At 46.9% G+C, this 14,303-nt stretch overlaps 2 protein-coding genes and 1 long non-coding RNA gene across 3 annotated transcripts in view; 2 read left to right on the top strand and 1 right to left on the bottom strand.

Moving 5' to 3' along the window:
• Positions 1-8,947, top strand: part of LOC122365371 (potassium voltage-gated channel subfamily H member 2-like) — a 51,113-nt gene extending 42,166 nt beyond the window's left edge. Inside the window, exons 18-19 of the mRNA XM_043336528.1 lie at positions 8,585-8,800; positions 8,927-8,947. Of these exons, the coding sequence (XP_043192463.1) occupies positions 8,585-8,800; positions 8,927-8,947 (237 nt within the window). The remainder of the gene's footprint in view (positions 1-8,584; positions 8,801-8,926) is intronic.
• A 5-nt stretch (positions 8,948-8,952) lies between these two features.
• On the top strand, positions 8,953-11,083 carry LOC122365373. Its single transcript, XR_006253728.1, has 2 exons — positions 8,953-9,495; positions 9,883-11,083. It is a non-coding gene; the product is annotated as an uncharacterized LOC122365373 (long non-coding RNA).
• Positions 10,945-12,499, bottom strand: LOC122365372. The gene is made up of 2 exons (XM_043336529.1): positions 12,146-12,499; positions 10,945-11,734 (listed from the first exon to the last, which is right to left on the bottom strand). The coding sequence occupies exons 1-2, from the start codon at positions 12,247-12,249 to the stop codon at positions 11,299-11,301; spliced, it is 540 nt and encodes a 179-aa protein (XP_043192464.1). The 5' UTR covers positions 12,250-12,499; the 3' UTR covers positions 10,945-11,298.
• Positions 12,500-14,303: the final 1,804 nt, after the last annotated feature.

Here is a 14,303-nt window from a genome sequence, read left to right as displayed (position 1 = left end):
TCGGCCCAGTACTTCCTGAGTTATAGAATGGCTGCCATAGGCCATAACGGTCATGTGACCTCCCAAGGTCACTGAGGTCACCTGAGGTCACCATATTCGAAACGGCTGATGAAATCGCATACGCTGATTCGACTGGTGGTGTTTTCGTCGCGATCGGCCCGGTAGTTCCTGAGTTATAGAATGGCTGCCATAGGCCACAACGGTCATGTGACCTCCCAAGGTCACTGAGGTCACCTGAGGTCACCATATTCGAAACAGCTGATGAAATCGCATACGCTGAATAGACTGGTGGTGTTTTCGTCACGATTGGCCCAGTAGTTCCTGAGTTATAGAATGGCTGCAATAGGCCACATTGGTCATGTGACCTCCCAAGGTCACCCAGGTCACCTGAGGTCACCATATTCAAAACGGCTGATGAAATCGCATACGCTGATTCGATTGGTGGTGTTTTCGTCACGATCAACCCAGTAGTTCCTGAGTTATAGAAGGGCTGCCGTAGGCCACAACGGTCATGTGACCTCCCAAGGTCACCGAGGTCACCTGAGGTCACTATATTCGAAACGGCTGATGAAATCGCATACGCTGAATCGACTGGTGGTGTTTTCGTCACGATCGGCCCAGTAGTTCCTGAGTTATAGAATGGCTGCAATAGGCGAAAACGTTAAGTTGACCTTTTGAGGTCACCGAGGTCACCTGGGGTCACGACCTTCAAAACGGCTGATAAAATCGTACCCCCTGATTCGAATTGTGTTTCGTTCGTTCCGATCGGTCCAGTTGTTCTTGAGTTATAGAATGGCTGCAAGGGTGGCGGTCGAATAGTGTTGTCCGGAGACAGAAGGTGGTGAGAAGGTGATGACTCCTAGAGCCGGCCGGAATCCATAAAGACGATTCTCTGTGACGCTGGCCGCGAAACTAGACCTTACGGCTGTCTCCGGAGACACGAAAAAATTTCAGTAGCGAAAACGCTAGCACAAACCCTGCGCACTTGTGACAACGCGGCGCAGCTTCTGAAAATACCGTTAGGATAGTAGCGCGACAGTGAAGTGTGCTTGAAATGACGGAAGAGAGTGGTTGGATCTTAGGGCCTGTTCCAGCGCCTCCAGAAGAAATTCTTGACTGGAGGCTCTACCAGAGGTTTTACTGGAGGCGCTGGAACGCAATCTGGAGATTTCTGGAGATTGGCGTCATAGATACCAAAAGAATGACGATTGTTCTCTCTTGAAACGCAAAATTTGTTTTCAATTTTAGTTAAAAAGATAAATAAAATTATAGCAATGTAATTTTCTTTACATTCAAGTTGTAAAATAATTAGTCAAATGTCCTTTGTTTACATTCGTGATTGTCACATGTGCACCATAATTGTAGACCAGAGCCTCCAGAGAAATTTGGACCTCTCAACTCTCTGGAGGCTACTGGAGGTTTCTGGAGCTTTGGCGAGAGCTTTCTGGAGCTTTCTGGAGGCGCTGGAACGCTCTCTGGAGGATTCTAGAGCTTTCTGGAGCTTTCTGGAGGTTTCTGGAGGCGCTGGAACAGGCCCTTAGTTGGATCTACCTAGGTAGGTAAGAATAAAATAAGACAATGGTTGAGGTTGGGGAATAATTATCGAAGTTGAGGACAGTGGCGGCGCCACGAATTTTCGCCAGTGGGGGCAAGCTTGAGGTGACCCGACTGTTGTCTGATACCCCGATCTGCAAATCCATGAGCACCTTGCCCCTAGATGCTGCCATTAAAAATTATTATGGTTTCAAGTTTCATGCATACCTACGTATTGAGCTTAACCATTAACCTTCGCGGGCCTGTAAGGTTTTTTTCGCCTCCCCTGGCGAATATTTGCAATGCCTCATGAACGCTTACGGATAGAAAGACGAAAGCTGCTGTACCTTATCCCCCATTAATTTGACATCTTTTGAAGCAAAAAAGGGACCTAGCCTTCTTCATAACGTCTCAGGGCCGATATTTCTAGACTCACGGCAAACTTCGGCGTCACAGACGTGAACTTCAAACAGCTGCCAAAAATACAGTTTTAGAGATAAAGACAAATTACGAGCACGGTTGTGTAGCATTTCACCTAGAAAAAAATACTAAAGTATTTTTGGTGACCTGAGGTCAGAGGTCAGGTCAACATTCCCGAGCTGAGGCTTTAGTTTTTTTTTCGCAAATACCTTCAACAAAAATGGTCCTAGAGCTACGGCAGCGGTACCATCGCATTCGTTTCGTCGAGACGCGTCGAATGACATATATATTGTTTGGGAAAGGTCAAGTTTTGTGTTGACCTCACGTGACCTCGAATGACCTTTGGTTGACTTTGACACATGAAAGGTCGTATGTGATGATTTCGTAGCCGCTGATCACGATTTCTGGCATCCATTTTGCTCTAAGCATTCATTTAGAGCCTCAGGATGGCAAAACATGTCTTAATTATTATGCCTGACTTGAATAAGTGAAATAGCCTCTAGCAAGGATACTCTCTTGTGACTTTGACCTTGAAGCAGCCTTGTATCGTAGGCTAAAGCACAAATAAGGGTCCGCTAAGCTTCAAAACATTTCAAAACATCTCGGAATTTAGTATACAAGATAGAGGAAAAAGTGCAAAGTTTGTGGTCAATTTTGATCATGACCGGGAATTGAATTTGAATGTTATGCACATCATCGGAATCCCTAGACTCTCTTCTTTCGTTTAACATCCATTTTAGCCGGTTTTATGCACCATGCCGTCCTCTGAAATACGTAATTTGAGATCACTACAAAAGTGCCGGTTTTTGCCTTTGACCTTGACTTTTGACCTTGAAAATTGACCTGACGTCAAAAAGTTTAGGTACTTTAGAAGCTTCTCGTAGATACCTTTCGGTTGGTACCATTTTTGCTTCCGTAGCTGCCTTATTTACGGAGTTAGACAGGTGGGGAGAAGGAGGGGCTACCCCCGGGCTGCGGTGGTTTGGATTACCCCTCGGGCCCCGGCGGGTTAAGGTCGCAGCAAATAAAACTATAAAACTAAATTGCGAGACACAAACCTGTGAAAACGTTATGTTGTTCGTTGAAATGTAAAATGGTATATTCCTCAGAATAATAATCAGTACATGCATAGTTCTCTTTTTTACCGTAGTGCGTATATGTGCGATTCTCTCAGTTCTCACACACAATTGATATACCTACCAGAATAAGCTCCATTAGGGCAATCCACATACATTTCCAGATAACCCGGATATACATACCTATCACATTTTGTCATACCTCCCTGAGCTCAGTCTCAGTCTAGGGTTCCCAAAACAGGATGATCTCTTCTTTGGCCGATTTTGACAAACTGCCTCTCAACCTCCTCGAGGTCAAGCTCGAGGGCAGCCTTCTGATGAATGAAAATGAGTAGGAGAATGAGCGGTAAGAGATATGCGACAGACGGTCCGAGAACGAACGTTCTGCTGACGCACTTGATGCGAGGACCGTCAAAAACAGGCGTACTATTATAACCGCCTATAATGAATGTTGCACCGGTCTTCTGTTCCAATTTCAACATCAGCCAAATTTTGTGGGGGCAAAAACATAGTCTTTCCCCCACGGCCTCCTGCCAGTGGGGGCAGTCTGCCCCCACTGCCCCCACGGTGGCGCCGCCCTTGGTTGAGGAATCAATAGGTACCTACTGAGGAAATATCGAACTTTTCAAACGAAAGTAACATATTGATATATTGTACAAAATCCCTTGTGGATGATTCTTATTATATAGTTGATGCAGAAACAGTCGTTTTCCTTTCATTTGTTTTATATTTCAGTTCAAAGTTCAGTTCTGATTGACTGATTTAGGAATGCATGTGAAGGTGGTACAATACATTGATTGCATTTTATTCTACAAATACTTCAAAAGGAAAAGACAAACCTGAAGTTTCTGTTGCTGATTGCACTTCTCTGTGAATTTCAAGAATTTTAGATTAAGTATTCATTAGAAGTTTTATTTAAGCTTGATGTTGTTTCTTATCCTAGCTGGTCCTAGCATCAGCCCATGATGTGTAAACTTGTTTCTATGTACCCATAATACAAACCACATGGTTTGATATTTGCAGATTGAGGTGCACAGCCTCAATGCAAGCATTTGCATTTTGCAACAAGCATTTACCTATATTATTGAGCCATTTCTTGACTTCCTGTTGGAAGTAAAGGGCAAATACTCCAAAGTGATCATTTTGATTTTACAAATATTAAATCTTTGTGGTCTATATCAAAGCACCCATCTTGCTGACGCTATCAGGTAAGGACAGAGATCAGTCTAAATATGTGCATGCATCTCAATGACTTGAAACAATCCAAATCTTCATTGGCGCTTATATCAATGCAAATCTGCTATTTTCATTGGCTTATTCCCATGCCTTAGATTTCTGCATGGCAGAGGAAGCATTTATTCAAAGGTAATTAAAGCTTTAAAATAGTAGGGATATGCGAGATGACGTTTTCATTATCAATGCATGACTTCATTCCAGTAGCCAAATCAGTCCCTTGCAGTTCTGCATTTCTCGACCTGCCAACGGTGGCCATGGCGGCTGGTAAGGCCAAGGGTAAGGCCCCGGTCCGGCAGTTGGCAGTAGCGCCACCTACACTGAAGGTCGGCGGATCCCGAGGCCACGGGCCGGCCTGGCCCGGCCGTGGCGGACGGGCCGGGGAGCGGGCGGCAGGGGGTGGGGAGGGGTATCCGGGGACGACTGGCAGCATTGCACTTTATAAACAAGGTTGGTATAAATAATTTGCCTGGAGTATCCACGAGTCATTTTAAGGCAGGCGCGACGTTACCCAAATATAACTTGCTTTTAATTGGAGAGTTGGTAGGCAAATTAAGGCATTTGCGTGTTGCTCATTGACTAGCCCTCTGTTTGGAATAACACCCGATAATGATGCCCACAAGTGCAGTGCTAGCCTGCTTTTTTGTCTGTTTTAGGTATACATAGAAATGATTGAACGCCCTGCTAACCTAAATTTGTTCGTAGGTAATTCTTACGATTTGCTTGAAGTGCCGACCTCCGAAGGGATAGTCCTTTCGAAAGCTGATAATTGCGTCCGGCTTTTATTTTAGGAAAATAACACCCATTGTATTCATAAGCATTGCTGATTTAACAGCTAAGTAAGTTGAAAATTTCAATTACCTTGCCTTTGTGTAGATGAAGGAGAGCAGCCACTATAGCACACACGTCTAGCCGATCCCCTCACAGCCTCCACACTGCTGCCCATTGCCCAAGGACCGACCGTAACATCTGTGTGCCATAAAATGGTACAACGGCGTCTTTTATCAGGCGGACCCCAATGCGAACGCCACGCGGACCGTCCGTAATCGAACGGTTGGTCCAGGACGACTGACGCAGGGCTTAGCTGATTTTTCCTACATGCCGGGGTATGTCTTAAGCACAGCACGAGCCGGGCAGTAAAACTATGACCAAGAAACTGTCGGTGTCAAAATGCCATGTTATTTGATAGGCCGGGCAGGAAACAAAAGTTTACTGCCCGAGTTTACTGCCCAGGGCAATGACCTCTAAACTACAGTTTATCGCATTAGCCCAGAGGTATAATTGATAGGGAATGTATAATTGACATCATTATTGCATGATATTTGCCGCGTAAAATTAGAAAACTAACATTTTTTGGTAAAAAGAATATCTGCTCTGCTTATCAAGGGTTTTGAAATACTTAGTATTGGTTACAAAGCCGAAATTATGGCAAGATATGCTCCTATTAATCGAAATCCGTTATCGCTTGCTTCTTATCTTCGTTTGATATGTCCACTGATACCTTGGGCCTAAGTTATTGCGTTATTATTTGACAGTTGTAGTCCTTTCCTCGAAACAAACATGTAAAATATGGAAAATATAATGTATTTCACGAAAGTTTAGCCATAGGTCATCAACAAAGTACGATTACATAAATAAAGATTCTTGCAAGAGCACTGGAAAATTCACGTTTAATCACTAGGAATATTATACCTTCTACCTTCTTCTTGTTCTTATGTCGTGGCAAATTATTCATGCATGATGTTCCTTGGATATCCAATTGTTGTGCCATTCTGAGTTGATATTTTCAGGCGCGATTCTTTTTGTAGTGAGGTATTTTGATGCATTTTCTTCTATAAATTTTCTTAAAGCTTTATCCACAGCAATAGCGCAATCACTGTTCGGAAATTATGGACAAAACAATTGTATAAAAGTGTCACCAAAACCTGTCGAAACTACTTAGCATGTATGCGGCATGTAGGAAAAATCTTACTGACCTCAGCCGTACGAAATTATTTGGAAACTCGGTTTGCAAAATTTGACTCCGGCCCTCGTGCTTCGCACTCGGGCCTACGTCAATTTTGCAAACCTCGTTTCCAAATAATTTCGTCGGCCCGGTCAGTAATATATATTCCTACATGCCGGGGTATGTCATAAGCACAGCACGAGCCGGGCAGTAAAACTATGACCAAGAAACTGTCGGTGTCAAAATGCCATGTTATTTGATAGGCCGGGCAGTAAACAAAAGTTTACTGCCCGGGTTTACTGCCCAGGGCAATGACCTCTGAACTATTGTTTATCGCATTAGCCCAGAGGTATAATTGACAGGGAGTGTATAATTGTGACATCATTATTGCATGATATTTGCCTCGTAAAATTAGAAAACTGACCTTTTTGGTAAACAATATCTGCTCTGCTCATCAAGGGTTTTGAAATATTTTTGTTCAAAAGTTTGTAGCCCTTCCCTCGAAAAAAAGCATGTAAAATATGTTAAATATAATGTATTTCACGAAGTTTAGCCATAGGGCATCAACAAAGTACGATTACATGAATAAAGGAAAGATTCTTGCAAGAGCACTGGAAAATTTACGTTTAATCACTAGAAATATTATACTTTCTTCTTGTTCTTATGTCGTGGCAAATCATTCATGTATTATGTTCCTTGCCGATATCAACTTGTTGTGCCATTCGAGTTGATGTTTTCAAACGTGATTCTTTTTGAAGTAAGGAGTTTGATGCATTTTCTTCTATCAATTTTCTTTAAAGCTTTATCAACAGCAGTAGCGCAATCACTGTTAGGAAATTATGGACAAAACAATCGTATAAAAGTGACACCAAAACCTGTCGAAACTGCTTAACAGGTATGCGGCATGTAGGAAAAATCTTACTGACCTCAGCCGTACGAAATTATTTGGAAACTCGGCTTGCAAATTTTGACTCCGGCCCTCGTGCTCCGCACTCGGGCCTCCGTCAATTTTGCAATCCTCGTTTCCAAATAATTTCGTCGGCCCGGTCAGTAATATATATGTCTGGTCTGACACAAGCTCTATAAGCATTGGTAAACCATCAGTTCAATCGTTTTGAGTTGACCTCGCGATTAAAGCATAAAGGCTAGCCATTAGTCTATCCCAGAAACAAATACACCCTTCGCATTTGTTCGCGGCATTCGTGATAACTGCGGTTCAAAAGCATGGGAGCACAGTATAAACACAACCAGTATTCCAATGGGCATTGTTGGGTCCAGATGGCAGAAAGATGGCAGAAAGTTTTTGAAGGTATAAAAGGAACACTCCCCCAAATGCAACTTCAAAATCCAAAATATTCTGTTTCCACTTTTTGATCCTTTTTCAGCTCTTGAAAATACTTCACCTTTTATCTAACAGAACTTGATTGAGTGTCTTTCAAAGCCAGAAAATTGTAAAGGTTGTATAAATAAGGGCTTCGTGTGCTGCTCAGCCAAAAAAGTTTACAATTTGCCTGGAGACAGAGCCAGTATGCCAGCTTATACAGTTGGAGACAGCGTAGACATTTTTTTCACCTCTGGATCAAAACTAACATGATATTCGTGATCAGCACCCAAAAAAACTACTTAGAAGCTACACTTTACGACGTTCTAACAGGTCCCGATTTTTCCGACTTTTTGGTCATTGACCTGACCTGGAAGGTCAACCAATGGCCAAGGACCTTAAAATTGAGTATCATCGGCTTTCTCTCGTCACGGGCAACACGCTCGTTTTTCCGCTAAGCTCTACCTCGATCAGGGGTCAAACGGCAAGGGGGGACCGACGGACCACCCTTATGTATACGTTCCCTTTTATACGTTCGTGGCTGGCAAAATACCAATACGGGCGAGGGTTAAATCAATGTAAACACGGCAGTACTGTTTTGGGGGCTGATCGGGGCCACCTGTCTCTATCCTCCGGTCCCCAGGTGCAGCTGCCGGTGGCGGGACTGACTGTATCCAGCCGTCCCCACCAGCTGCAGATGCTGGTGGGCGGTGGCGGAACTGACTGTATAATATCCTGCAGTCCCCACCACCTGCAGATGTTTGTGCCTGTCATTGAACGTATCCGGCGTTCCCCACCAGTTGCAGATGCTGGTGGGCGGTGGCGGAACTGACTGTATAATATCCTGCAGTCCCCACCACCTGCAGATGTTTGTGCCTGTCATTGAACGTATCCGGCCGTCCCCACCAGGTGCAGATGTTTGTGCCTGTCATTGAATGTATCCGGCCGTCCCCACCAGGTGCAGATGTTTGTGCCTGTCATTGAATGTATCCGGCGTCCCCCACCAGGTGCAGATGTTTGTGCCTGTCATTGAATGTATCCGGCGTCCCCCACCAGGTGCAGATGCTGGTGGCCGAGATGGCTCGCTCGGAGCGGCGGCAGCGGCGCAGTCTGGTGCCGGAGCTGACCGTCTCGGAGCTGGAGCTGCTGGCGCGGCTGGAGGGCGGCCAGCAGCCGGCGCGCGCCGCCGCCGTCGGACGTATGGCCAGCGTGGACGGCGGCGGCCACTCGGAGCCGGGCGGCCGGCCGGCGCGGCCCCAGCTCGGCCGCATCGCCAGTCTGCGCGAGCGCTCGCGGCAGCGCGCCACGCCGCCGCCGGGCCGCCGCGACCCGGCCGCGGCCGTCGACCCAGGCGGCGGCTCGCCCAGGGAGCGGCGCCGGCGGCCCGGGCGTGCGCAGTCGGACGCCGCGCCGCTGTAGACGGACCGGACGGGCGGCAGCCGGTGCTGCCTCGGTCCGGCGGGAGCGAATATTTGTGTCGAGAGTTGGCTGTTCCGTCCTATTTTTGTCAGTAGGTGTGCGAGTTTTCACACTGTGTGCTAGGATGCAGCAATTTGTCGATGTCATTCACAAGGTCATATTTGTTGGAGAGATGAGGCGAATGCAAATACTGTCAACATATCCTCTGTAGCACTCACTGTCTTCTCTTTATAGTCACTAACTTCACTAGCTTTACTAACTTCAGTCACAGTGTTGACTGTTGAAGACTGAAGTCACTAACTTCAACACAGCATCTATAATATCCATCTTTCTAGATTCAGCTCGATCCGCAGCAGCAGAGGGACTTCAGGATCTATGCGGTAGACAGAGAACCTATCAGACAGCTACAATAGGCAATATCTTTCGACAGATGGAGCAAACCTCCTCCTCTTGACTGGTAGCGGTGGACAGATTCTATCGGACAGCTACAGTAGACAGAACCTCTTACCGGTAGCGGTAGACAGAACCTATCGGACTGCAAGCAGTAGGTACAGCCCTCTGCAGACTGCGTGGTAGGTATTCTTTTTTCGACAAAACCGAGAATAACGCGAATACTATGCTATCGGTCACCCGGAAATCGTAGCAGCAAGATGCGCGAGACTCCGCAGCTTAGATTGGCATTATCACCGTATGCATTTTCCATCCAGTTTGGCAACAAAACCCAAAAGTTTATATTTGCCCCCAAAACGAACTTTTACATTTTGTTGCCACACAAGGCGTATGCTTTGTTTATTGATAGGCCCTATCGAAGGAGTGGAGCATGGCGCATCTATTTGCAGTGAGTTTCGACCGACTGATAACATGACTTTTGAATTATTATCAGTTTTGTCGGAAAAAGAATACCTACCACGCAGTCTGCTGAGGGCTGTACATAGACAGACAGAACCTTTGACAGGACTATCTGTAAGAATCTTGGACAGGACCAGGACCTCTGCAGGCCGCGGGAGTGCGCTTTCTCTGGGTAGCTCGGGTGTGTGGGCGCCTTCCTAAGCTGGGTGGCGACTGGGGTGTGCCTCTGATAGGAAGGCTGTTCATTCAGCAGTCAGACATGGTAACGGTGCCCACTGGCGGAATGAGACGCGAAATTGGAGAAAGTGGGACGGAATAATGAACGGAGCTTGGCGGGACGTCCCAATCGGTTGACACTTGAGTCACTCGAGGCACTCGAAGGTTAAGTTACGCTTCAATTATTGAGCTAAAAGCTGTATGAACAATCTCGGTAAATTTATCTGTAGACAGGTAGGTACTGTTATGATAAAAGGTGAACACCTAACGTTCATCTCTAAAGTAAACAATGAAACATCCAAGACAAATTTCATACCTCACGACTAAAGCCCGATTAGGGTATCCCTAAAACGCACAAATAATTTAGCCGTGGGTGCAAGCTTGTGCAATGGCCAGTGCCCCCCCTCCCCCTCCCCAATGCAGTGTGGTTAAAGACCGTGGTAAAACTACATGCATGTCCTCAATAAGATAACTTGATTTCACCATAATTGTGATTGCTGGCATCTCTCCATGACCTTCTCAACACCTGACACTTCAAACTCCACGCCATAAGCTGCATAAACTACAATGAGGAGTGGGGCGCAGATCGCTGCTGTAGAGCAGAGTTGTAACTCTGACCGACTGAAGTGTCGTTACGTAATCGTACCGTCCGGAGCGGAGTACGACGCGTCCTGCCGACAGCCGTCCAGGCACGTTTACGGGCATTCGCCGTCCAGGGCAGGTGGCTATCGCAGTTTAGCCGCACGATCTGTGGTAATAACCGGGAAGTATGCCGTGTAAAGCAACATGGATCTCATGACTGGGCATTGACAGTGCTAAGCGCGTGTATAGAGTGACCATGGAGGTGTAATTATCGTACACTTCATCAATGGTAAAGTGCATATGTGTCGCTGATAGAGAAAATGTGTAGAATAGTCAATCACAAACTTGGCTAGTAGGCGGTTCCACTTCGTTGTATTTAGATTGCAGCGAGGCATGCATACATTTTACACAGCTAAGAATTATCGCCGCCTTAATAGTGAAATGATGCATCACGAGTAACTGAAATATAGATCAAATATATGTATGAATGGAACGGTTTTTATGGTTGGAAGCAGTGGCACGTCCACAGTTTCTCAAATTCCTAACTGAAAAGGAACGTTTTTATACGCAAAATGAAGCATCGCTGTGAGTTTTGGGCACGTGTGAGGTCGAGATCGCCGACGGGCGGACGCCGCACGGATTCGCCACGGCTCCGGTCACGGCTCGGGTCACGGCTCCGGTCACGGCTCGGGTCACGGCTCGGGTCACGGCTCCGGGACGGCGTCCTCCTCTTCGTCGTCCGGGTCGCCGCCGGGCTCCGGCGCCGCCTCGGCGTGCATCGGAATCAGCTCGCCACCGACGTCGGCGTGCTCGGCGTCCAGCTTGGCCTTGCGCAGGTACCAGAGGTAGACGGCGCCGCCCGCGCAGCCGGCCAGCATGATGCTGCCCACGATGATCATGGGTCGGGTGCCTGCCGAGCCGGTCATGGCGCCCGTGGTTGGCGGAGACGCCTTCACCTGCAGGAACGGCGAGCCCGTCGAGCCGGTCTCGGCCGTGAAGCCGAATTTCTCTCGGATGGTGGTCGACGGAGGGTAGATGGTGGACGGCAGGCTGTTGTCGCCAGTGTCGCCCGTCCGGTTGGCATACTCGGTTTCGTTCAGACCCACGGACTGGTCCGTCTCTCGCGCCACACGAACCAAGCTGAAAAGCCGGGTATTGAGTCCATGAATAGGTGAATGACCTCAGTTGATCCCGAGCGAGTAGCGACTGGTTACGTTGAAATGTCGCGGGAACTCCGATAAAAGTTACAATGTTGAATTTTTAAGTTGATTGCAGTACTGTTACAAGTCGCAAAATTAAATGCATATATCCGTATGCACTAATAAACTCCGGGATAGGCACACGCGTTTATATTTTCACATTCGACATTTCCGATTTTATTTAGGATGATAGCTGTTTTTACTTGGCCCAATTAAAAGCTCTTGCATTATGCATGCAGTGGTCGAAAGCGCATTTACGACAGTTATCTTAACATAGTTTTTTTAACGACAGTTTATTGAGTTGGTTCTGATAATTTTAGCCACGGCTTAGGCCCCGGCGAAGGGCGCTTACCTTCCGTCTTCATGCGGACTGCACAAAACATGTGACGCTTCATGTAACATTAGGGCCGGTACGAAAGCGAGCATCCATATCTTCGTCGGCATCAATGAAAACATATTAGAAATATTGTTCACATATTCATGGGGTTAAGAGTACATTATTAACAGATGTTAATTTCTCAGAGATGCAGAGAGGTTATGAGTAGAAACAAAAATAACAAAGGAAACTATAAAATGCTTTTGAGAATCAAAGGAACGCCTTTTTCGTTTTCATTTTTAAGATGACCTTTTTCTGAAAAATTATTCCAAGCACCCGCCGTAGTTTTTAAACCACTTCACGCAAAAAGTTGTTATGCTCCTTGTTGGGTCAAATCCAAGATTCTTGTCAAATCGACGTTTTTTTTTTTTTTTGCTCGTGTGCATTGCATTGCACTTAACGCTTGGAAAGTAATTTAGCCCGGTATATTCAATATAGTATCATCGGACTATAGCATAGACATGGCTGTTCGTTGTGCTTTACAAGAATATCTTAACAAATATCTTTTAATTTATTTCAAATGGACTACGTCATGGCGAATATGAACAATTACCCTGTCCATCTGATAGCATCTGATTCCCTTTCCGTAACATTTCGTCAAATTCGGCCATAGGTCAACAGTTTGACCTCCAAAGGGCAAAACCGTCAAAAGCACAAGTTTTAACGCTTTAACTGCAAGAGCTACCCATGCTTCAATAAGTTTAACACAACACTTGCATTACACCGGTTTTACCATTCTTGTGTTTCTCTTGCCAACATGTGTCGAATGATATCGTACAACTATTCTTTTTCAGCTAATTGAACTTACATTATTTTTCAACTAATTGACCTTATAAAAACCAAGCTGAAAAAGCGACGCACCTAAAATGTTAGCAACTTCAAGCTGATGTGTATCGCCAGACTGGAACTATTGTATTTTGCGCTTTGTGTCCGTAACTTCACCTATCAAGAATTGTTGCTGAGTGTTCCCATAGTTATTTATAGAGGGACCCACGTTGCTTCTGTGCACACTAGTATGTAGGTACCTGGACTTTACTTAAAAAACAAACATTTACTTCCGTCAGAATGATAGGAATATAGAAAACATGTACGAAAGAAAACATCAGTATATTATTCACGTCACTTAGCTGATGTGTCATAATATAGCTGACTGTTCGGTGTCCATTTCGATTAACCTGCAGCTAGAGCTGAGAAGCTGAGCCGTTCACGGTTCACAGAACAGTAGTACATAAATTTACATTGCAGCTATCGATAACATTTCAGGCCTCCATAATCCACAGCACAGTCGGCAGAGCGGCGCCTCACTCCACCCTCAGCAGTGTCGGGGTCATCCCCACAGGAGAGCTCCGGAGCTCCCTTCCTCTGGCCACACCTCCTCACCTTTTGACACGCACATAGGTCCTTCGTTCGACAACTCTTCATAGCGTATAACTACATAGGCGACGCGGCGACAAGGCGCCGAGTTTGAGCACATACAGGGCGCGCCGCGGCGGCGGCAGCGGGCCGGCAGAGCCCCAGCCGGCAGCACCGTTAAAAATGTCGCTTGGCTCGGCGGCCGGCGGCGCGCCGGTCCAATCCGGGTCAGCGCGATCCGGGTCAGCCGGCCCGGCCCGGCGGCGGGCGGGCGGGCGGGCGGCGCTGACCGGTCCGCGCCGCGCCGAGCCGCTCTCTCACACACATACACACACGCCACGCACCCGTTCTCAATGTAGGACCCTGGCTGGGCGGCGGCGGCGCGCCGGTCGCTCGGCCGCGGCCAGTCAGCCGGACGGCCCGTCGCTCGGCCGGTCGCTCGGCTAACGGTGCGTCGGCCGGCGGCGGCTTCTTGACCCGACGTCGCTCAGCCTCTCGCCGGCCCGTGGAACCTGCCGCCAGAGAGCTCCTGTCAGACGAGAACATCCGCCACCCGACCCATATCGTTGGCATACAGTAAAATGCATGACAAACTCGGCCGGTGATAAATTTTCAAGACCTCAGTCCCTCAGTCCTTCCTGATTTTTGTACTCGGCCTTCAGCCTCGTTAAAAAATCCTGTAAGGACCTCGGTCTTAAAAATATATTTACACCAGCCTCGTTCAGTACGATCATTACTCCACTGAGACCATTCAGGGCAGTGAGCTGAGAGGGTAACGGCT

This window comes from Amphibalanus amphitrite, unplaced genomic scaffold (genome assembly GCF_019059575.1).
Source record: "Amphibalanus amphitrite isolate SeventyFive unplaced genomic scaffold, NRLGWU_Aamphi_draft 000736F_arrow, whole genome shotgun sequence".
NCBI classification, from domain to species: domain Eukaryota; kingdom Metazoa; phylum Arthropoda; class Thecostraca; order Balanomorpha; family Balanidae; genus Amphibalanus; species Amphibalanus amphitrite.
The sequence above is the reverse complement of the archived record's forward strand: the minus strand, read 5'-3'. Positions and strand labels throughout refer to the sequence as shown.

What these genes read in the sequence shown, in the direction of transcription:
- LOC122365372 (XM_043336529.1), bottom strand. Translation starts at nt 12,249, where the DNA reads ATGTTTTCATTGATGCCGACGAAGATATGGATGCTCGCTTTCGTACCG. An exon ending in AGTCCGCATGAAGACGGAAG is followed by an intron (nt 11,735 to 12,145) that starts GTAAGCGCCCTT and finishes CCGGCTTTTCAG; the next exon opens with CTTGGTTCGTGTGGCGCGAG.